The following is a 24,820-nucleotide window of genomic DNA, read 5'->3' as shown; positions in this document are numbered from 1 at the left end:
TCTCTGTAGTAAGCTCCGTTCTGCTCCCATATCTCTGTAGTAAGCTCTGTTCTGCTCCCATATCTCTGGAGAAAGCTCAGTTCTGCTCCCATATCTATGCAGCAAGCTCAGTTCTGTTTCCATATCTCTGTACCAGCATGTTTTTAAAGCCTGTTATGTCTGCTGCTTTAATGCAATGGCCAGAGGTAAGCAGGAAAAAGGAGGGCCACCGCAACTGAAGGGCCACTGCCTTGTGATTGCCCCCCAGGCTGAAAAGTGCCAGCCAGCCCCTGGAGAGATGGCACGCTCAGGACTGGCACACAAGCCCAAAGGCCAATATTAATCTCCCACTGTTTTTTTTTTTCAGGGAGAATTTATAAAACCAATAAAAAAATAAATAAATAGGCTTTCTATGGCCCACTATATGAGAGAGAGATGGCACGCTCAGGACTGGCACACAAGCCCAAAGGGCAATATTAATCTCCCACTGTTTTTTTTTTTTTTCAGGGAGAATTTATAAAACCAATAAAAAAAAAAAATAGGCTTTCTATGGCCCACTATTTGACAGAGAGATGGCACGCTCAGGACTGGCACACAAGCCCAAAGGGCAATATTAATCTCCCACTGTTTTTTTTTTTTTTCAGGGAGAATTTATAAAACCAATGAAAAAATAATAAATAGGCTTTCTATGGGCCACTATTTGAGAGAGAGATGGCACGCTCAGGACTGGCACACAAGCCCAAAGGGCAATATTAATCTCCCACTGTTTTTTTTTTCAGGGAGAATTTATAAAACCAATAAAAAAAAAATAGGCTTTCTATGGCCCACTATTTGACAGAGAGATGGCACGCTCAGGACTGGCACACAAGCCCAAAGGGCAATATTAATCTCCCACTGTTGTTTTTTTTTTCAGGGAGAATTTATAAAACCAATGAAAAAATAATAAATAGGCTTTCTATGGCCCACTATTTGACAGAGAGATGGCACGCTCAGGACTGGCACACAAGCCCAAAGGGCAATATTAATCTCCCACTGTTTTTTTGTTTTTTAGGGAGAATTTATAAAACCAATAAAAAAAAAATAGGCTTTCTATGGCCCACTATTTGACAGAGAGATGGCACGCTCAGGACTGGCACACAAGCCCAAAGGGCAATATTAATCTCCCACTGTTATTTTTTCTTTTCAGGGAGAATTTATAAAACCAATGAAAAAATAATAAATAGGCTTTATATGGGCCACTATTTGAGAGAGAGATGGCACGCTCAGGACTGGCACACAAGCCCAAAGGGCAATATTAATCTCCCATTGTTTTTTTTTTTTTCAGGGAGAATTTATAAAACCAATGAAAAAATAATAAATAGGCTTTCTATTGCCCACTATTTGACAGAGAGATGGCACGCTCAGGACTGGCACACAAGCCCAAAGGGCAATATTAATCTCCCACTGTTTTTTTTTTTTTCAGGGAGAATTTATAAAACCAATGAAAAAATAATAAATAGGCTTTCTATGGGCTACTATTTGAGAGAGAGATGGCACGCTCAGGACTGGCACACAAGCCCAAAGGGCAATATTAATCTCCCACTGTTTTTTTTTTTTCAGGGAGAATTTATAAAACCAATGAAAAAATAATAAATAGGCTTTCTATGGCCCACTATTTGACAGAGAGATGGCACGCTCAGGACTGGCACACAAGCCCAAAGGGCAATATTAATCTCCCATTGATTTTTTTTTTTCATGGAGAATTTAAAAAACCAATGAAAAAATAATAAATAGGCTTTCTATGGGCCACTATTTGAGAGAGAGATGGCACGCTCAGGACTGGCACACAAGCCCAAAGGGTAATATTAAACTCCCACTGTTTTTTTCAGGGAGAATTTATAAAACCAATAAAAAAAAAATAGGCTTTCTATGGCCCACTATTTGAGAGAGAGATGGCACGCTCAGGACTGGCACACAAGACCAAAGGGCAATATTAATCTCCCACTGTTTTTTTTTTTTCAGGGAGAATTTAGAAACCCCACAAAAAAAAAAAACAGAAAAAAAAAATTAGGCTTTCTATGGCCCACTATGTGAGATGGCACACACAGGGATGGCACTCGAGCAGAAATGCCAATCTTAATCTCCCACAGCTTTTTTTTTTAGGGAGGATTAAAAAAAAACAAAAAAAAAACACAGGGACTGTCCTACAATTACTATCTCCCTGCAGTAATCTCAGCCAGGTATGGCAGGCAGCAATAAGGAGTGGACTGCTGCACAAATTAAATAAAAAGTGTGGACAAACAAATAAGATAGCTGTGCAGAAAGGAAGGAACAACAGGATTTGTGGTTTGAAAAAAGCAGTTGGTTTGCACAGCGGCGTACACACAGCAATGCAGCTATCAGGGAGCCTTCTAGGGCAGCCCAATGAGCTACAGCGCTGAGGAAAAAAAAAAAAAATGTAGCTTCCACTGTCCCTGCACACCGAAGGTGGTGTTGGGCTGTGGAAATCGCTACAGCACAAGCGGTTTGGTGGTTAATGGACCCTGCCTAACGCTATCCCTGCTTCTGACGAAGCGGCAGCAACCTCTCCCTAAGCTCAGATCAGCAGCAGTAACATGGCGGTCGGCGGGAACGCCCCTTTATAGCCCCTGTGACGCCGCGGACAGCAAGCCAATCACTGCAATGCCCTTCTCTAAGATGGTGGGGACCAGGACCTATGTCATCACGCTGCCCACACTCTGCGTTTACCTTCATTGGCTGAGAAATGGCGCTTTTGGCGTCATTGAAACGCGACTTTGGCGCGAAAGTCGCGTACCGCATGGCCGACCCCGCACAGGGGTCGGGTCGGGTTTCATGAAACCCGACTTTGCCAAAAGTCGGCGACTTTTGAAAATGAACGATCCGTTTCGCTCAACCCTATTATAAAATAATACTGCTTTATTCCACTTTAGAAGTGCCTTTATGTGCACACGTCCGGAATTGCCACGGAAATTTCCACGGCAATTCCACAACATGTGCTGAGGGTAGAACGCATGCAGAATTGGCATGCATTTTCCCGCTAAACACTAGCGTTTTACAAGCGTAATTAGCTTGCAGAATGCTAGCGTTTTCCCAGCGATCTGTAGCATCGCTTGGAAAACTGATTGACAGGTTGGTCACACTTGTCAAACATAGTGTTTGACAAGTGAGACCAACTTTTTACTATTGATGCTGCTTATGCAGCATCAATAGTAAAAAGATCTAATGTTAAAAATAATTAAAAAAAAAAAAAATCGTGATATTCTCACCTTCCGGCATCCCCGCAGCCTTCCCGCTCCTCGCGATGCTCCCGTTCCCAGTAATGCCTCACGGCAATGACCCCAGATGACGTAGCATCACGCGAGACTGCTACGTCATCACAGGTCATTGTCGCAAAGCATCCCTGGGAATGGATGCATCGCGAGGAGCGGGAAGGCTGCAGGGACGCCGGAAGGTGAGAATATCACGATTTTTTATTTTAATTCTTTTTTTTTACAGGTATATGGTTCCCAGGGCCTGGAGGAGAGTCTCCTCTCCTCTAACCTGGGTACCAACCGCACATGATCCGCTTACTTCCCGCATGGTGGGCATAGCCACATGCGGAAAGTTAGCGGATCAATGCATTCTTATGTGTGCGGAATCCCCGCGATTCCGCACAAAGAACATACTGCATTTTTTCCCGGAATGCGATTAAGCCGTGGAAAAAAAACGCAACATGTGCACAAAAATTACGGATTGCATACTAATAATCGGATGCTTAATGTATGCATTTTATTGCGTTTTTGTATAGCGAAAAAACGCAAAAAATCCTGAACGTGTGCACACAGCCTTAAAGTGAGACAAAGTGCTCTGAGAGGGACAGAGCACTTCTACTGCCTTGGCTCCCCACTTCTGTTCTCAGCATAACTCTGCCTCCACTAGTTGATTGACAGAATGCAGCAGTGAAGGGCGGAGCTAGGCAGAGAATGGAGCCGACTCAGTGGAAGTGCTCCATCCCGCCCAGAGCATTCCCAGGCCTAATTAGCATATCACTTCTAAAGTGGATTTCTCATAACAGAGCAACATTTTAGTTTAATAAAGTTATGGATTCACTTGTGTTCTTATAACCTACACACACATGTAATTGGCTTGTAGAGGGGTTACAATGAGATGACACATTAATTTTACATTTTTTTACACAGATGGATATGGAATGGATTGTTGGGAGAGTGAGAGGAGATTAGTTTAATCAGAATTTTAGCACAGTGAGAGTCAAATAACTTCCGGTACTTATAATGTTATGCAATTTCTCTCTTCATCACTGTTCTTTTTATCGTATTTTGTTCAGCTTTACAATTAAAATTGAGAAATATGGAGTTCAGTTTACAACCCTCCTCTACTTCACAGTTCTGTGTCTGCCTATACAACTATTGGCTTCAGCAGGAGCCTCTCCCCATTGCACTGTCTGTAGAAGGAAAAATATGAATACCAGTCAAGTCCTCACAGATGTTTCCAGCTGAAAATAGAACAGATCAGCAGGAGCTTTATCCCAGTGTTCTCTGCAGGATTTCTACAAGATGGTTTCAGGAGCTTACAGAAAGTACTCTGGCATACAGAGAGAACAAGTATGCTTCTTGGTTACTTTTATTGTTCATTTCTAGGTTTAGTGTACCTTCATAGAAAACCCGTCTGCAAAAGAAATATATGTATACCTGTAGCCATAGTTCTAATTTGCAGGTAACTACTGCTTTAAGTTTATGTGGCTTTCTAATCATCAGTGCAGCTGCAGGGAGTAAATGGGGTTATATTACTCCTGCATCCACTCACATTAAGGCCGGCGTCACACACAGCGTAAAACAATACGGTCCGTATATTACGGCCGTAATACGCTGAAAAGTCCCCAAAATAGTGGTCCGTAGCTCCTCTGTAGGCAGGGTGTGTCACCGTTTTTTGCGCATGGCATCCTCCGTATGTAATCCGTATGGCAGCCGTAATGCGTGTTTTTATCGCAGGCTTGCAAAATCGACATACGGCTATACAAGGGATCCATGTGTTAAAAAAAAACCAAACATATATACTGTCTCTCTCTCTCTATATATATATGTCAGGGAGACACATATATGTATATATATTATTACTTCATACAGCGCGAGATAGCAGAAAGCCGGTAATTCAATTGCCGGCTTTTGCTTTCTCCTTCCTAAAACCCGACATGATATGAGACCTGGTTTACATACAGTAAACCATCTCATATCCCCATTTTTTTGCATATTCCACACTACTAATGTTAATAGTGTGTATATGCAAAATTTGGCCGTTCTAGCTAGTAAAATAAGGGGTTAAATGGCGGAAAAAATTGGCGTGGGCTCCCGCACAATTTTCTCCGCCAGAGTAGTAAAGCCAGTGACTGGGGGCAGATATTAATAGCCTGGAGAGGGTCCATGGTTATTGGCCCCCCACTGGCTAAAAACACCTGCCCCCAGCCACCCCAGAAAAGGCACATCTGGAAGATGCGCCTATTCTGGCACTTGGCCACTCTTTTCCCATTCCTGTGTAGCGGTGGGATATGGGGTAATGAAGGGTTAATGCCACCTTGCTATTGTAAGGTGACATTAAGCCAAATTAATAATGGAGAGGCGTCAATTATGACACCTATAGATCCATCTGAAGGGGTTAAAATATTTTGCAGACACGAGCTCCGCTAATGCAGGCTGCTCATGTCTGCAATACCCCGGTGAATGAAGCTAAATATAGGTCAATGATCTATATTTAGCTTCATTTGCGGTGAGGAGCCCTCTGCTGGTTGTCCTCATATGAACTCGAGCCTGGGAGCATTCTAGGTAAGTTCCCACGATCTAGGAACAGCCAGCAGAGGGCGCCTCACCGCAAATGAAGCTAAATATAGATCATTGACCTACTTTACCTTCATTCTCCGGGGTTTTGCAGAAATGAGCATCCTGCATTAGCGGAGCTCGTGTCTGCAAAATATTTTAACCCCTTCAGATGGATCTACATCGTTGGACGTGCCAGATCCTCGGAAGGTAAGTATATTGTTGGTTTATTATTTTTTTTTATTTACAGATCGAGGGTCTTCAGTGAGTGGATTGAGAGTAGAATAAATTAATACAACAGCCTTTGTGATTTTTTCAATAAATTAATTTTTAATAATGTGTGTGGTTTTTTTAACCCTTTACTACTATTGGATTAATAATGGATAGGTGTCATAATTGACGCCTCTCCATTATTAATTTGGCTTAATGTCACCTTACAATAGCAAGGTGGCATTAACCCTTCATTACCCCATATCCCACCGCTACACGGGAATGGGAAAAGAGTGGCCAAGTGCCAGAATAGGCGCATCTTCCAGATGTGCCTTTTCTGGGGGCAGAATTTATAAAACCAATGAAAAAATAATAAATAGGCTTTCTATGGCCCACTATTTGACAGAGAGATGGCACGCTCAGGACTGGCACACAAGCCCAAAGGGCAATATTAATCTCCCACTGTTGTTTTTTTTTTCAGGGAGAATTTATAAAACCAATGAAAAAATAATAAATAGGCTTTCTATGGCCCACTACTTGACAGAGAGATGGCACGCTCAGGACTGGCACACAAGCCCAAAGGGCAATATTAATCTCCCACTGATTTTTTTTTTTTCAGGGAGAATTTATAAAACCAATAAAAAAAAAAAATAGGCTTTCTATGGCCCACTGTTTGACAGAGAGATGGCACGCTCAGGACTGGCACACAAGCCCAAAGGCCAATATTAATCTCCCATTGTTTTTTTTTTTCAAGGAGAATTTAGAAACCCCACAGAAAGAAAAAACAGAAAAAAAAATTAGGCTTTCTATGGCCCACTATGTGAGATGGCACACACAGGGATGGCACTCGAGCAGAAATGCCAATCTTAATCTCTCACAGCTTTTTTATTTTAGGGAGAATTAAAAAAAAAAAAAACACAGGGACTATCCTACAATTACTATCTCCCTGCAGTAATCTCAGCCAGGTATGGCAGGCAGCAATAAGGAGTGGACTGCTGCACAAATGAAATAAAAAGTGTGGACAAACAAATAAGATAGCTGTGCAGAAAGGAAGGAACAAGAGGATTTGTGCTTTGAAAAAAGCAGTTGGTTTGCACAGCGGCGTACACACAGCAATGCAGCTATCAGGGAGCCTTCTAGGGCAGCCCAATGAGCTACAGCGCTGAGGAAAAAAAAATGTAGCTTCTACTGTCCCTGCAAACAAAGGTGGTGTTGGACAGTGGAAATCGCTACAGCACAAGCGGTTTGGTGGTTAATGGACCCTGCCTAACACTATCCCTGCTTCTGAAGAAGCGGCAGCAACCTCTCCCTATGCTCAGATCAGCAGCAGTAAGATGGCGGTCGGCGGGAACGCCCCTTTATAGCCCCTGTGACGCCGCAGACAGCATGCCAATCACTGCAATGCCCTTCTCTAAGATGGTGGGGACCAGGACCTATGTCATCACACTGCCCACACTCTGCGTCCACCTTCATTGGCTGAGAAATCGCGCCAAAGTCGCGTTTCAATTACGCAAAAAGCGCCAAAGTCGCGTACCGCATGGCCGACCCCGCACAGGGGTCGGGTCGGGTTTCATGAAACCCGACTTTGCCAAAAGTTGGCGACTTTTGAAAATGAACGATCCGTTTCGCTCAACCCTATTATAAAATAATACTGCTTTATTCCACTTTAGAAGTGCCTTTATGTGCACACGTCCGGAATTGCCACGGAAATTTCCACGGCAATTCCACAACATGTGCTGAGGGTAGAACGCATGCAGAATTGGCATGCATTTTCCCGCTAAACACTAGCGTTTTACAAGCGTAATTAGCTTGCAGAATGCTAGCGTTTTCCCAGCGATCTGTAGCATCGCTTGGAAAACTGATTGACAGGTTGGTCACACTTGTCAAACATAGTGTTTGACAAGTGAGACCAAATTTTACTATTGATGCTGCTTATGCAGCATCAATAGTAAAAAGATCTAATGTTAAAAATAATAAAAAAAAAAATTGTGATATTCTCACCTTCCAGCATCCCCGCAGCCTTCCCGCTCCTCGCGATGCTCCCGTTCCCAGTAATGCCTCGCGGCAATGACCCCAGATGACGTAGCATCACGCGAGACTGCTACGTCATCACAGGTCATTGTCGCAAAGCATCCCTGGGAATGGATGCATCGCGAGGAGCGGGAAGGCTGCAGGGACGCCGGAAGGTGAGAATATCACGATTTTTTATTTTAATTCTTTTTTTTTACAGGTATATGGTTCCCAGGGCCTGGAGGAGAGTCTCCTCTCCTCTAACCTGGGTACCAACCGCACATGATCCGCTTACTTCCCGCATGGTGGGCATAGCCACATGCAGAAAGTTAGCGGATCAATGCATTCTTATGTGTGCGGAATCCCCGCGATTCCGCACAAAGAAAGAACATACTGCATTTTTTCCCGGAATGCGATTAAGCCGTGGAAAAAAAACGCAACATGTGCACAAAAATTACGGATTGCATACTAATAATCGGATGCTTAATGTATGCATTTTATTGCGTTTTTGTATAGCGAAAAAACGCAATAAATCCTGAACGTGTGCACACAGCCTTAAAGTGAGACAAAGTGCTCTGAGAGGGACAGAGCACTTCTACTTGGCTCCCCACTTCTGTTCTCAGCATAACTCTGCCTCCACTAGTTGATTGACAGAATGCAGCAGTGAAGGGCGGAGCTAGGCAGAGAATGGAGCCGACTCAGTGGAAGTGCTCCATCCCGCCCAGAGCATTCCCAGGCCTAATTAGCATATCACTTCTAAAGTGGATTTCTCATAACAGAGCAACATTTTAGTTTAATAAAGTTATGGATTCACTTGTGTTCTTATAATCTACACACACATGTAATTGGCTTGTAGAGGGGTTACAATGAGATGACACATTAGTAGGAAAAATATAAATACCAGCCTAGTCCTCACAGATGTTTCCAGCTGAAAATAGAACAGATCAGCAGGAGCTTTATCCCAGTGTTCTCTGCAGGATTTCTACAAGATGGTTTCAGGAGCTTACAGAAAGTACTCTGGCATACAGAGAGAACAAGTATGCTTCTTGGTTACTTTTATTGTTCATTTCTAGGTTTAGTGTACCTTCATAGAAAACCCGTCTGCAAAAGAAATATACAGTTAGGGCCAGAAATATTTGGACAGTGACACAATTTTCGCGAGTTGGGCTCTGCATGCCACCACATTGGATTTGAAATGAAACCTCTACAACAGAATTCAAGTGCAGATTGTAACGTTTAATTTGAAGGGTTGAACAAAAATATCTGATAGAAAATGTAGGAATTGTACGCATTTCTTTACAAACACTCCACATTTTAGGAGGTCAAAAGTAATTGGACAAATAAACATAACCCAAACAAAATATTTTTATTTTCAATATTTTGTTGCAAATCCTTTGGAGGCAATCACTGCCTTAAGTCTGGAACCCATGGACATCACCAAACGCTGGGTTTCCTCCTTCTTAATGCTTTGCCAGGCCTTTACAGCCGCAGCCTTCAGGTCTTGCTTGTTTGTGGGTCTTTCCGTCTTAAGTCTGGATTTCAGCAAGTGAAATGCATGCTCAATTGGGTTTAGATCTGGAGATTGACTTGGCCATTGCAGAATGTTCCACTTTTTGGCACTCATGAACTCCTGGGTAGCTTTGGCTGTATGCTTGGGGTCATTGTCCATCTGTACTATGAAGCGCCGTCCAATCAACTTTGCAGCATTTGGCTGAATCTGGGCTGAAAGTATATCCCGGTACACTTCAGAATTCATCCGGCTACTCTTGTCTGCTCCTATGTCATCAATAAACACAAGTGACCCAGTGCCATTGAAAGCCATGCATGCCCATGCCATCACGTTGCCTCCACCATGTTTTACAGAGGATGTGGTGTGCCTTGGATCATGTGCCGTTCCCTTTCTTCTCCAAACTTTTTTCTTCCCATCATTCTGGTACAGGTTGATCTTTGTCTCATCTGTCCATAGAATACTTTTCCAGAACTGAGCTGGCTTCTTGAGGTGTTTTTCTGCAAATTTAACTCTGGCCTGTCTATTTTTGGTATTGATGAATGGTTTGCATCTAGATGTGAACCCTTTGTATTTACTGTCATGGAGTCTTCTCTTTACTGTTGACTTAGAGACAGATACACCTACTTCACTGAGAGTGTTCTGGACTTCAGTTGATGTTGTGAACGGGTTCTTCTTCACCAAATTAAGTATGCGGCGATCATCCACTACTGTTGTCATCCGTGGACGCCCAGGCCTTTTTGAGTTCCCAAGCTCACCAGTCAATTCCTTTTTTCTCAGAATGTACCCAACTGTTGATTTTGCTACTCCAAGCATGTCTGCTATCTCTCTGATGGATTTTTTCTTTTTTTTCAGCCTCAGGATGTTCTGCTTCACCTCAATTGAGAGTTCCTTTGACCGCATGTTGTCTGCTCACAGCAACAGCTTCCAAATGCAAAACCACACACCTGGAATCCACCCCTGACCTTTTAACTACTTCATTGATTACAGGTTAACGAGGGAGACGCCTTCAGAGTTAATTGCAGCCCTTAGAGTCCATTGTCCAATTACTTTTGGTCCCTTGAAAAAGAGGAAGCTATGCATTACAGAGCTATGATTCCTAAACCCTTTCTCCGATTTGGATGTGGAAACTATCATATTGCAGCTGGGAGTGTGCACTTTCAGCCCATATTATATATATAATTGTATTTCTGAACATGTTTTTGTAAACAGCTAAAATAACAAAACTTGTGTCACTGTCCAAATATTTCTGGCCCTAACTGTATGTATACCTGTAGCCATAGTTCTAATTTGCAGGTAACTACTGCTTTAAGTTTATGTGGCTTTCTAATCATCAGTGCAGCTGCAGGGAGTAAATGGGGTTATATTACTCCTGCATCCACTCACATTAAGGCCGGCGTCACACACAGCGTAAAACAATACGGTCCGTATATTACGGCCGTAATACGCTGAAAAGTCCCCAAAATAGTGGTCCGTAGCTCCTCTGTAGGCAGGGTGTGTCACCGTTTTTTGCGCATGGCATCCTCCGTATGTAATCCGTATGGCTGCCGTAATGCGTGTTTTTATCGCAGGCTTGCAAAACCGACATACGGCTATACAAGGGATCCATGTGTTAAAAAAACCCCAAACATATATACTGTCTCTCTCTCTCTCTCTCTATATATATATATATATATATATATATATATATATATATATATATATATATATATATATATATATATATATATATATATATATATATATATATATATATATATATATATATATATATATCTCAGGGAGACACATATATGTATATATAGTATTACTTCATACAGCGCGAGATAGCAGAAAGCCGGTAATTCAATTGCCGGCTTTTGCTTTCTCCTTCCTAAAACCCGACATGATATGAGACCTGGTTTACATTCAGTAAACCATCTCATATCCCCATTTTTTTTGCATATTCCACACTACTAATGTTAGTAGTGTGTATATGCAAAATTTGGCCGTTCTAGCTAGTAAAATAAGGGGTTAAATGGCGGAAAAAATTGGCGTGGGCTCCCGCACAATTTTCTCCGCCAGAGTAGTAAAGCCAGTGACTGGGGGCAGATATTAATAGCCTGGAGAGGGTCCATGGTTATTGGCCCCCCTGGCTAAAAACACCTGCCCCCAGCCACCCCAGAAAAGGCACATCTGGAAGATGCGCCTATTCTGGCACTTGGCCACTCTTTTCCCATTCCCGTGTAGCGGTGGGATATGGGGTAATGAAGGGTTAATGCCACCTTGCTATTGTAAGGTGACATTAAGCCAAATTAATAATGGAGAGGCGTCAATTATGACACCTATCCATTATTAATCCAATAGTAGTAAAGGGTTAAAAAAAAACACACACACATTATTAAAAATTAATTTATTGAAAAAATCACAAAGGCTGTTGTATTAATTTATTCTACTCTCAATCCACTCACTGAAGACCCTCGATCTGTAAATAAAAAAAAATAATAAACCAACAATATACTTACCTTCCGAGGATCTGGCACGTCCAACGATGTAGATCCATCTGAAGGGGTTAAAATATTTTGCAGACACGAGCTCCGCTAATGCAGCTGCTCATGTCTGCAAAACCCCAGCGAATGAAGCTAAATGTAGGTCAATGATCTATATTTCGCTTCATTTGCGGTGAGGCGCCCTCTGCTGGTTGTCCTCATATGAACTCGAGCCTGGGAGCTTTCTAGGTAAGTTCCCACGATCTAGGAACAGCCAGCAGAGGGCGCCTCACCGCAAATGCAGGTAAATATAGGTCATTGACCTACTTTACCTTCATTCTCCGGGGTTTTGCAGAAATGAGCATCCTGCATTAGCGGAGCTCGTGTCTGCAAAATATTTTAACCCCTTCAGATGGATCTACATCGTTGGACGTGCCAGATCCTCGGAAGGTAAGTATATTGTTGGTTTATTTTTTTTTTTATTTACAGATCGAGGGTCTTCAGTGAGTGGATTGAGAGTAGAATAAATTAATACAACAGCCTTTGTGATTTTTTTCAATAAATTAATTTTTAATAATGTGTGTGTGTTTTTTTTTTAACCCTTTACTAGTATTGGATTAATAATGGATAGGTGTCATAATTGACACCTCTCCATTATTAATTTGGCTTAATGTCACCTTACAATAGCAAGGTGGCATAACCCTTCATTACCCCATATCCCACCGCTACACGGGAATGGGAAGAGAGTGGCCAAGTGCCAGAATAGGCGCATCTTCCAGATGTGCCTTTTCTGGGGTGGCTGGGGGCAGGTGTTTTTAGCCAGGGGGGGGGGCAATAACTATGGACCCTCTCCAGGCTATCAATATCTGCCCTCAGTCACTGGCTTTACTACTCTGGCGGAGAAAATTGTGCGGGAGCCCACGCCAATTTTTTCCGCCATTTAACCCTTTAATTTACTAGCTAGAACGGCCAAATTTTGCATAGACACACTACTAACATTAGTAGTGTGGAATATGCAAAAAAATGGTGATATGAGATGGTTTACTGTGTGTAAACCATGTCTCATATCATGTCGGGTTTTAGGAAGGAGAAAGCAAAAGCCGGTAATTGAATTACCGGCTTTAAAGCTGTCTAGCGCTGGAAGAAATATTAATATATATACATATATGTGTCTCACTGACATATATATATATATATATATATATATATACCTATTCTATGTGTACACATTTATTCTACCTATTCTATTGGAAGATGTCAGTGTGATTTTACTGTACACCGCACTGAATTACCGGCTTTTCTCGCTAACAGCGCTGCGTATTTCTCGCAAGTCACACTGCTGGTCCGTGTGTAATCCGTATTTTTGGGGCTTCCATCGACTTTCATTGACGTTTTATTTGCGCAATACGGTGACAAACGCAGCATGCTGCGATTTTCTACGGCCGTAGAAAGCCGTATAATACTGATCAGTAAAATACGGCAGATAGGAGCAGGGGCATAGAGAATAATTGTGCCGTATTTTTTGTGAGTTTTACGGACGTAGTTTCTGCGCTCTTACGTCCGTAAAACTCGCAAGTGTGACGCCGGCCTTAGTCATCAGGGTGGAGCTCAGGTTTTGAACAGTCAGCGTTCATTATACAGTGAGTGCGCTGTAATCAATCCCCCTGCTTCTTGACTGACATCATGCTCAGCACACTGACACTGCAGAGCTGGCCGTCAGTCAAGGTGCACAGAGAGTGATCACCACACTCTCACTGCATGCTGAGCGTGGACTGTTCACTGCTCCAGCGCTGTCCTGATGACTTGAAAAAAGCAGCTGCAGGGGAATACAACTTAATTTTCTGAGGTGAGCTGTGTTTGCAGACCTTTGACATATAGGTAAGTCAATGGTGGTGTCCCTGCCTTTGATTCAGCCCCCTGGTGCTGAGTCTGCATTCACCCCCGTACATGACAGCTGATCTGATCAGCGGCCATGTGCCTCTAACAGATGCGGGTGGATCAACAGATGCGGGTGGATCAGAGCTCTACCAACCGCTGTTAACCAGTTACATGCAATCACTGACAGCGGCATTTAACACGTCGGGCGGAAGCGCGTCACAAATCCCGCCCCTGTCTTGTGTTTGGGAATTGTCATGACTGACTGGGGTCTACAGGAGACCCCCGTGCCTATCATTGTAAATCTCCTATGAATGCCATCCCGTGGCTTAAGTCTTGCTATGTGTAGAACAGGCGATCAGATAATGGCAGCTTCATGTCTTCTAAGGAGACTATTGAAGCTAGTAAAAAAAAAAAAAAAGTTGTAAAAAATATTTTAAAAAGTGGAAAAAAGCCATCACATCAGACCTATTTAAAGTGCATCAACAAAGTAAAAGACACATTTAAAATACATTCAAATTGTTTAGGTAGGAATTTGTTGGGGATATTTTTCAATTTCTTAAGAACCTTAGGGTTATTTTTCTGTCTCACATATTTATCTGTGAGAACATCCATGCAATTAAAAATTGGAGTAAAAATGGCATTTGAATAATTTATCAATGATAAAGAATGTAGTATTAAAGTACTTTTGAGGATATATTAATATATTTAATGAAAACAAATCTGTAATCAGATTTTAGAATTAATAATTCTTACATTATTAAACAATATCTATTACACCTGAGGGAGCTAGTGTATTTACTATTAAAATCCACGTTAGAATTAATGTCTAATCCTCATTGAAAATTGACAAAACTGCCAAGTGTCTCAATGTCCCTCATTCCTGCTTTTGTCGAAATCTCACACTGCTCAACATAAGCTGCAGCTTGTCTGTCAGGCTGGGTGGGCAGAGATTACAAGCCGCTGAAGGAAAAAATCAAGGTGATTGGCCACATTAGCTTTAACTTAACAAATCTATTGAGGACATGACCCTGCTGTAAATAGTGCAGTTTTCCCTCTGTCTGCATAGAGCTCCTGTCCATACAATGTCTGCTGGTGGGGCAGCGTGTGACCAGACCTGTCCATTAGCCGCCTCCAAATAAAATCAATTTTTCCCTGGGAACCTTTTAATTAGAGGAGGGTGATAGACTGATGGGGTCACATGCTTGGCCATCATTACCAATATTTAGGCTAGATCATATATGCCGCCTTTATAGGAGGCAGCACTAACAAATGCAGGAGGAGAACCCGTAATACTTACATACTAGCGAGGGCCACAAATCATGTCCCCAATGTAATACATGTAGTACATGGACGGCCTGGGGCACCAGAGTGGGAGATGCTCCAACATGCTCAAGCACATGCCCTAAGCGGCACCTTGCTTTCTCAAGCCGGGAGCGATCCCGAGAAGTCTCCCTCTATGATGTCCATTTTCTTTTATTGGTCATGAAGGCAGGGGTCCATTATCTTAACTACAGTTTCATCTAATTTTGTATAAAAGGGTTAAAAAGCATGCAGAGCGCAAAACTGTAGAAAAGAAAAAAAATACTTTTCACACAGAAGCGATTTCATTTTTTTTGGTTATCTTCTGGGCAGATTTCCAATTCCTTCTAGCTATTTTAATGTACAGACTGGTGGGAATCCTGATTACAGCCGAACAGAATCGTACACTGACAAACTTGTTCGCTCCTGTGCCACCCTGTGCAAGCTAGCCATTTCTTTTTCTTACTGTCGATCACAGCACTCGCAAGGGAAAATAACAATAACTTGTCCAGCTAGATGCTGACCGATAGCCCTGTGATATACCGTTCACTGTTTTCTATAGGCAATCAGTCCAGTAGTCCAGTATTGGACCTTATGGGCCAAGAAAACTAGACAACTGCTGGTGCAATAGTAAGAAAATGGATGAAATACAAAATGACAGACATTGATCTGGGGCACGATGCAAAATCTCACCTCGTGGGGTATCCTTGTTCATGAGGAAGGTGAGAGATCAGCCTAAAACTACACAGGGGGAACTTGTTAATGATCTCAAGACTGCTGGGACCACAGTCACCAAAAAAACCATTGGTAACACATTACACTGTAAAGGTTTAAAATCCTGCAATGCCCACAAGGTCCCACTGCTCAAGAGGACACATGTACAGGCCCGTCTGAAGTTTACCAATGAATACCTGGATGATTCTCTGAGTGATTGGGTGATGGTACTGTGGTCAGATCAGACAAAAATTGAGGTCTTTGGCATTAACTCAACTCGCCATGTTTGGAGGAAGAGAAATGCTGTCTATGACCCAAAAAACACCATCCCCACTGTCAAGCATGGAGGTGGAAACATTATGTTTTGGGGTGTTTCTCTGCTAAGGGCACAGCTTCAATGAGAGAATGGATGGAACCTTGTACCATAAAATCCTGAGTGGTCATGGCTGGGTCTTCCAGCAAGACAATGACCCAAAACATACAGCCAAGGCAACAAACGAGTGGCTCAAAAGGAAGCACATTAAGGTCATGGAGTGGCCTAGCCAGTATCCAGATCCCATAGAAAACTTATGGAGGGAGTTGAAGCTCTGAGTTGCCAAGCGACAGCCTCAAAATCTTAATGATTTAAAGATGATCTGCAAGGAGGAGTGGATCAAAATTCCTGTTGACACGTGCGCAAACCTCATCATCAACTACAAAAAACCTCTGACTGCTGTGCTTGCCAACAAGGGTTTTGACACCAAGTATTATGTCTTGTTTGCCAGAGGGATCAAATACTTATTTCTCACTGCAAAGTGCAAATACATTTATATAAATTATACAATGTGATTTTCTGGATTTTATTTTTGATATTCTATCTCTTAATGTTAAAATTAACCTATCCTTTAAATTATAGACTGTTCATGTTTTTGTCAGTGGACAAACTTACAAAATCGGGAAGGGATCAAATACTTATTTCTCCCACTGTATGTAGGTTTGTATGACACTGACCATGAATAACAATTGTTTCCAGCCAGTTTGCTTATGATTGAGCAGTAGCCCCTGTAAGTAATGACTTGATGAATTGATAATTATATTTTTTTTGTTCATCTACTATTTCAACAAACTGTTTCAGACCCTACATCATAATATATTTCACCAAGTTGGTTGAACTCCCATGCTTTCCAAGTATTATCTTTTCCTATTGGCACACTGTAGCATGAAATAGTTATCAGTTTTAAATATTTGAATATCGGATGTTTGCACAGGAGATAAGATAATTTGTGAGCAGAGTATTCTCTGCTGAGTCATACTGGATGATTAGTTTAGAGTAGGGTAGAAGAAATTGCATTTTTTCTCGACTATTACCGATATTCTTTTTAAGAAAATGTCTCAATGAGATTCAAGCTTTAAGCCCTGTGATTGATTTTTTTTTAGCGTTTTCTTAGCTTATACTCATGGCTTATGCATTTTGAGATTCTAAGAAAAAACATAATTACCTTTCTTATGAAAGTTCGTTTAGATATTATAATAAAACCGCAATTATTCATAAAGACAACTTGAATTGGTTCCACTTATCCAATAGCAAATCTGTGCATATTTAGGAGGAGTCAATCTGACTGCAACATTATATTCTCTAGGCTCTCCGGACACTTCAACCCACTGGTGTCCTGAGAAAACCCCAATAACTTTCCTCTCCCAGCGGTCACCATGACGCAGTCTTCCATAAACACCTGAACCACTGGCTCCTGGGCGTGCATCACAGTGCTGATATAGCAAATGTATAGTTTGCTGCTGCACTCTGCAAGATCGGTAAACCAACTCTCCTGGTCGGTCACTGTCGAAGCCTGAGAAGTGCACTCTTCTTCCAGCCAAGCTCTCCAATGGTGGAGAGGCAGCAAGGTGCATAGGAGGTTGGGATTGTGCCCGGCGTAGCTCTAGCAATGCATAATCATAATCCATACTAAGTTCTGCTGGGGCTCCAATCCATCCGCGAGGTATCCTTGTGCTTTTGACATGTACCCAGCGCAATGTGGGACGGGCTCCTGGCCTTAGAAAACCAACTCGTAGCTTTCGTGCTCCTTGAACATAGTCATGACCATCATGGATACAGTGAGCAGCTGTTAATACATGACGTTCAGTTACCAACACACCGGTACAACCTGTGGATAGTCGAACAGCAGCTGCAAAAGGGAAATCTGTAAGAAAGCGCTGACCTCTGATGGAAAAGCGGATATCTGGTCCATAGATTTGTCTTCGACTCCGCATGAATTTGATATTTTTCTGCTTTGTGCGCCTTCCATTTCTAGGAGGTATTCTTACTGATACTGTTGTCAGCGTACGGCTGCCATTTAAATACGCAGTCTCATAGTCAAGATCAACAACATCTTCAGGCTGAAACTCATGCCGGATGCACTGCTCCGTGCAGACTGTGCTAAGCTCTGTAGTACCATTGGCGGTAAATTCAGATGGAGTTAAAATCAATGTTTGTTGGGGCACAAACTCGACAACCGGGAGTTCAGACGTAGTGAGTGAGATATAAGCCAGATACATAATTAAATTTAACATGTATTCACCAGTCATCATATTAATGTTACTGAAAAAGAAGGAAACAAAATTAGTTTCATATAACAGTACAGCATATCTATGTGATTGTTAGGACAGAAGGCCCACATGTAACAAAAGAGAAAAATTGTTCTTGTTTCCCATAAGTACCATAGTAAATGTTGGACATAGTCCTTTGTCTGCCCTTATTTACACAGGTCACTTCTGACACAGAGTTAGGTTTTTATATTAGACAGTGTAGGACTGTCTGAATAGGGTCACCTTGATGCTGGTGGGATGGCTTTTTTTTTGCTAGTTTTGATGAAAAACAGTGTTCCTAAAAACCCTATGTTACTTAAATGCACTTTTGCTTGTTACTTATTTAGATAGAGCAGTGTTTATGCTCATTTTGTTTCTTTTAGGTTTTGTATGTGTCAGCGCCGGCCGGCCGTAAAGCAGAGCACAGCGGTGATGTCACCGCTCTGCTTTACGGCCGGCGCTTACACAGGATGCAGGAGGAGTGCAGGGAAGCGGACGCCGGGGGATGTGACACGCACCGGAATGTGAGTATGTGTGTGGTTTTTTTTTACATTTACAATGGTAACTAGGGTAAACATCGGGTTACTAAGCACGGCCCTGCGCTTAGTAACCCAATGTTTACCCTGGTTACCCGGGGACTTCGGCATCGTTGGTCGCTGGAGAGCTGTCTGTGTGACAGCTCTCCAGCAACCACACAGCGACGCTGCAGCGATCGGCATCGTTGTCTATATCGCTGCAGCGTCGCTTAATGTGACGGTACCTTAACACCCGATTCCCACAGATTAGCTGATGTAAACATTGAACAAGGCTGTACTGTTCAGCTTAATACAATGTGTAATGCCGTTAGACCTGTGAACGGCGAGGACTATCTGTGTCTGCTGTTTTAGAAGTATACAAGCTTTTAAACACTTTTTTTTTATTGTGGAAAAGCCCTATAACCCCTCCATTTTCGTTTTTCACTCCCCTCCTTCCCAGAGCCATAACTTTTTTATTTTTCCGTCAATTTGGCCATGTGAGGGCTTATTTTTTGCGGGACGAGTTGTACTTTTGAACAACATCATTGGTTTTAGCATGTCATGTACTAGAAAACAGGAAAAAAATTTAAAGTGCGGTGAAATTGCAAAAAAAGTGCAATCCCACACTTGTTTTATGTTTGGCTTTTTTGCTAGGTTCACTAAATGCTAAAACTGACCTGATATTATGATTCTCCAGGTCAGTACGAGTTCATAGACACCTAACATGACTAGGTTATTTTTTACCCAAGTGGTGAAAAAAAATTCCAAACTTTGCTAAAAAAAAAAAAAAATTGCACCATTTTCCGATACTCGTAGCGTCTCTATTTTTCATGATCTTGGGTCGGTTGAGGGCTTATTTTTTGCATGCCGAGATGACGTTTTTAATTATAGCATTTTGGTGCATTTACGTTCTTCTGATCGCCCGTTATTGCATTTTAATGCAATGTCGCGGCGACCAAAAAAACGTAATTCTGGCATTTCGAATTTTTTTCTCGCTACGCCATTTAGCGATCAGGTTAATACTTTTTTTTAATTGATAGTTCGGGGCGAATCTGAACGCGGCGATACCAAATATGTGTAGATTTGATTTTTTTTTATTGATTTATTTTGATTGGGGCGAAAGGGGCGTGATTTAAACTTTTATATTTTTTTTTTATTTTTTTCACTTTTTTTTCTACTTTTGCCATGCTTCAATAGCTTCCATGGGAGGCTAGAAGCAGGCACAGCATGATCGGCTCTGCTACATAGCAGCGATCTGCTGTTCGCTGCTATGTAGCAGAAAATCAGGTGTGCTGTGAGCGCCGACCACAGGGTGGTGCTCACAGCTACCGGCGATCAGTAACCATAGAGGTCTCAAGGACCTCTATGGTTACCATTCTGAAGCATCGCAGACCTCCGATCATGTATAGGAAAAATCAGCCGCACTCAAATGGTTGAAAGTTCAGCAAACTGTGTAGTTTCTTTATTAACATATACAATAAACATCACCAGGTGCTTTTTTAGGAGGTAAATGGGTGGCGGACTATTCAATTCGGGTAACGGTTCAACCCCAGCGGGTCTTTATCAAAACCTCACTTATGCCAAAGAGGTAGAGGAGAGGAGAAAGAGCCGAGTTCCCATAGGGCAGCTGCGGTGGAGTTGTGTGAAAGCGCGTCTGCCTAGTGGGTGATTCTCCGATCATGTGACGGGGGTCGGCGATGACGTCATTTCCGGCCGCCCGGCCGGATGCGGTAGTTAAATGCCGCTGTCTGCGTTTGACAGCGGCATTTAACTAGTTAATAGGCGCGGGCAGATCGCATTTCTGCCCGCGCCTATTACGGGCAGATGTCAGCTGTTCAAAACAGCTGACATGTCCCGGTTTTGATGTGGGCTCACCGCCGGAGCCCGCATCAAAGCGGGGCTTCTGACTTCGGACGTACTATCCTGTCCGAGGTCAGAAAGGGGTTAATTGTATAAGAATTGATATTTGAACATTTATATACAGTATAATAATGTTGAATGAAACTTGAAAAACTCACTTAGATTCGCATCATTCTCAGATTAAACTTATACTGATTAAAAAGTTTAAAAATACATTTTCTGAAATGTATAAAGGGTATTTCTTTTAAATAATGTGTAGATTATTTTGCATTTAGTTTTATCGTAAGAAAAGTTTGCGTTTTAATAAATTTTTATTACAAATCATACACAACAGGATTACCTACCATACCCTACACAGTCAATCCACGTATATATATTATCGGTCAAAAGTTTAGACATACCAGTTCATGTAATGGTTTTCCTTGTTCATATTGGAAAGTGTGCATTGTAGATTCAGACTAGAGGCAACAAAACCACGAGGAAACACATATGGAAACAAAGAAAAGAAACATGTGAAACAAACCAAACTATGTGTTAACATTACATTCTTTAAAATACCCCTCTTATTTTGATGTTTGCATTACACCACTTTAGCTTTCTCTGATGTAGCTTCATCAGGTAGTCACCTGAAATGGCTACCAATGATCAGGAAGCTCCAAAAAGAGTGAATTTGTGGAATCAAAAAAGAGTGAATTTGTGGAATCAAAAGCCCTCAGAAAGTGTTTGTGACTATGTCTTAGTATACAGTTCCACACAGTGCTGAGCTCTATTCCACAATTGTTTTAAGCCAGAATATGACAAGAACCACTCAACTAAGTAAAGAAAAACAACTGTCCACCATTACTTTAAAACATAAAAGTTTGTCAATACAGAAAACTGCTAGAACCCTGAAGTTATCCTCAAGCACAGGCTTGAAAACCATCAATCGCTACCACCCCAGAAAAACAAGACCAAGAATTACCACTGCTGCAGAAGATAAATTCATGAGTTACTAGCCTCAGAAACCCAAGTTTACAGCATCTCAGATAACAGCTAGTAACATCAACTTTCCATAGGAGACTGTGAGAAGCAGGCCTTTATGGTCAAATTGTTTAAATAAAGTCACTACTGAGGACTGTAGACAAGAGGAGACTTGTTTGGGCCAAGTAACACAAGAGCTAGACATTAGATCAGTAGAAATCTGTATTCTAAATCAGGTGAGTCACAATTTGAGATTTTTAGTACAAACCACCATGTCTTGTGAGACACACAAAAGATACGTTTCCACATGTGTGGTGCCCACTGTGAAGCATGGAGGAGGAGGTGGTATAACGGTTTGGGGTTGCTTTGTTGGTGACACAGCTGGTGATTTACTCCAAATTCAACTCAAAGTTATCTAACATGGTTACTAGAGCATTCTGTATCAACATGCCATCCCATCTGGTTTGCACTTGTGGGATAAGACCATTATTTGTGCTGCAATGTGGCAATGACCCAAAACACACCTCCAAGCTATGTAATGGCTATATGACCAAGAAGGAGAGGGATAAACTGCTGCATCAGCAGATCTCTACCAATTGAGATGGTTTGGGATGAGTTGGACATAGAGTGAAGGCAAATCAACCATCAAGTGCTCGTTCAAGTTTATTGTGTTGGCAGATATGCAACAGATACAGACTTATTTGTGGGCAGGAGGAGTTTACACTTTTCTGACAGTAGATGGCAATGTTGTTACTGTTATATGCTTAGTTGAATGTAATGCATATACTTGTTGTACTTTGGTTTCATTTTCTCTCTGGTAAAAAGGTTTCTTAGACTTCCTGTTATGGTGTATTAAGAAGCTGATGCATGTACCTCATGTTCTGTGTAGATAAAAGTTGAATTACCCCATATAACCTACTCTCACAAGTTTCTTCTGCTACAAAACTATGCAACATATTGGATAGCCATTCCAGGTGATGAGCTGATGAAGCTGCTTGAGAGAATGTCAAGGGTGGGTAAAGCTTTCATCAGAGCAAAAGATGGGTACTGTGAAGAATCTAAAGTTTAAACCATTCTGGTTCGTTTCACGTGTTTCTTTGCGCTGTGTTTACATATATTTTGCTTCATGGTTTTGTAGCCTTCAGACTGAATCTACAATGTATACATGTTAGTCCTCAAAAAAAAAACTAAATACCCTAGGTCACACTCCGTACATGACTGTTTAACTTAAAACCAATGAAGGGACACGAAGTGTATGCTAAAAAAAAAATCAATCAAGTTTATTTCAAATAAATATATATAAAAAATCTTATCAATGACATATAATGGATGCCTCAAAAACGACTAAAGACCATCAGCAGGATGACACCCCAACTCACATAAAATAGATTACACACTAAATAGTGTGGTCATATGGTAACTACAGAAACAGAATATATCAATCTTAACTGATATGGGGCAAAGTGCCATTCATCCAAACAAAATTGAACGTATTGAAAGCCTGTTTCCCATAATCACCATCTGTAGACACAATTCAATAAAGTGTCTACGTGCATAGTGCTACCCTATTATCATGAAGTAAAGTGCATGAAATCACATGATAATAATACCTGGATGGTGTGCCAGTGCTGCTGCGTCTCACCCCGACGCACGTTTCGCCTAATCTTCCGGGGCGGCAGGGGCGGACTGGGCCGGGTGGCAGGAATGCATATGCCCCCCGGGCCGGTGCCTGAGCAGCTGGACAGGGCCGCTGGAGGACCGGCAGCGATTTTAATACATAGCGCCAGCCCTTTAAATCTTGTAAAGTCAGGTCCTGTGTGTGCACGCGCATTGCCGGCGCTGAGAAGCACCGCGGCGGCCGTGCTAGTGCACGAGCACGGCCACGTTCCTAGGTCCTGCGCGCGCTCGTCTGCTGCCTGTGCCAGCGCGGGCACGCAGGAGATCAGACCACGCGCGCGCATTGAAAGATTTGAAATGTCCGGCACGCATAGGGCGCCTCCACCTGACTGTGTGTGTGTCTGACGCTGGCTGGCCTGCACCAGCGTCAGAGAAAACTGCTCACCAATGCCTGGGATCCTCTTCACTGCCGACGCTGGACAGGACCCGTCCCACCTCAGCCCTTCATCCTCCCGACCTCACCAGGGACCTGGGTGAGTCCCAAGATGAATTTTTTTATGTATATACAGCAGTTGCACCTATATAATGTGTATAGACTGCTATATATACATTATATAGGTGATACTGCTGTGTATAATCACTATACTACCTGTATAATGTATATATAGCAATCTATATCTTATATAGGTGACAGCTACTGATGCATATATACCTTATATAGGTGACACTGTGGGGTGTGTTTATGTATATATATATATATATCTATATATATAATTGTCTAAGGGTTTTTCCGTCTGTCTGTCTGTCTTTCTGTCTGTCTGTCCTGGAAATCCCGGCTCTCTGATTGGTCGAGGCCGCCAGGCCTCGACCAATCAGAGACCGGCACAGCATCGACGTAGAAATCCCGCGTCTCTGATTGGTCGAGGCCGCCAGGCCTCGACCAATCAGCAACGGGCACAGCGACGATGATGTCATAAAGGACGTAGAAATCCCGCGTCTGATTGGTCGAGGCCACCAGGCCTCGACCAATCAGCAATGGGCACAGCGACGATGATGTCATAAAGGACGTAGACATCTCACGTTTCTGGCGGCCTCGACCAATCAGAGACCGGCACAGCATCGACGTAGAAATCCCGCGTCTCTGATTGGTCGAGGCCGCCAGGCCTCGACCAATCAGCAACGGGCACAGCGACGATGATGTCATAAAGGACGTAGAAATCCCACGTCTGATTGGTCGAGGCTGCCAGGCCTCGACCAATCAGCAACGGGCACAGCGACGATGATGTCATAAAGGACGTAGACATCTCACGTTTCTGGCGGCCTCGACCAATCAGAGACCGGCATAGCATTGACGTAGAAATCCCGCGTGTCTGATTGGTCGAGGCCGCCAGGCCTCGACCAATCAGCAACGGGCACAGCGACGATGATGTCATA

The 24,820-nt window shown here is 42.5% G+C and overlaps 1 protein-coding gene across 1 annotated transcript in view; it reads right to left on the bottom strand.

Moving 5' to 3' along the window:
* Positions 1-16,931: 16,931 nt before the first annotated feature.
* Positions 16,932-24,820, bottom strand: part of LOC138667243 (serine protease 23-like) — a 13,902-nt gene continuing 6,013 nt past the window's right edge. Inside the window, exon 2 of the mRNA XM_069755505.1 lies at positions 16,932-18,447. Coding sequence (XP_069611606.1) covers positions 17,394-18,437 — 1,044 coding nt within the window. The 5' untranslated portion in view covers positions 18,438-18,447 and the 3' untranslated portion in view covers positions 16,932-17,393. The remainder of the gene's footprint in view (positions 18,448-24,820) is intronic.

The sequence above is a fragment of the Ranitomeya imitator genome, chromosome 2 (genome assembly GCF_032444005.1).
Source record: "Ranitomeya imitator isolate aRanImi1 chromosome 2, aRanImi1.pri, whole genome shotgun sequence".
In the NCBI taxonomy this organism is placed as follows: domain Eukaryota; kingdom Metazoa; phylum Chordata; class Amphibia; order Anura; family Dendrobatidae; genus Ranitomeya; species Ranitomeya imitator.
Note: the sequence above shows the minus strand (reverse complement) of the source record. Positions and strands in the feature narration are given on the sequence as shown.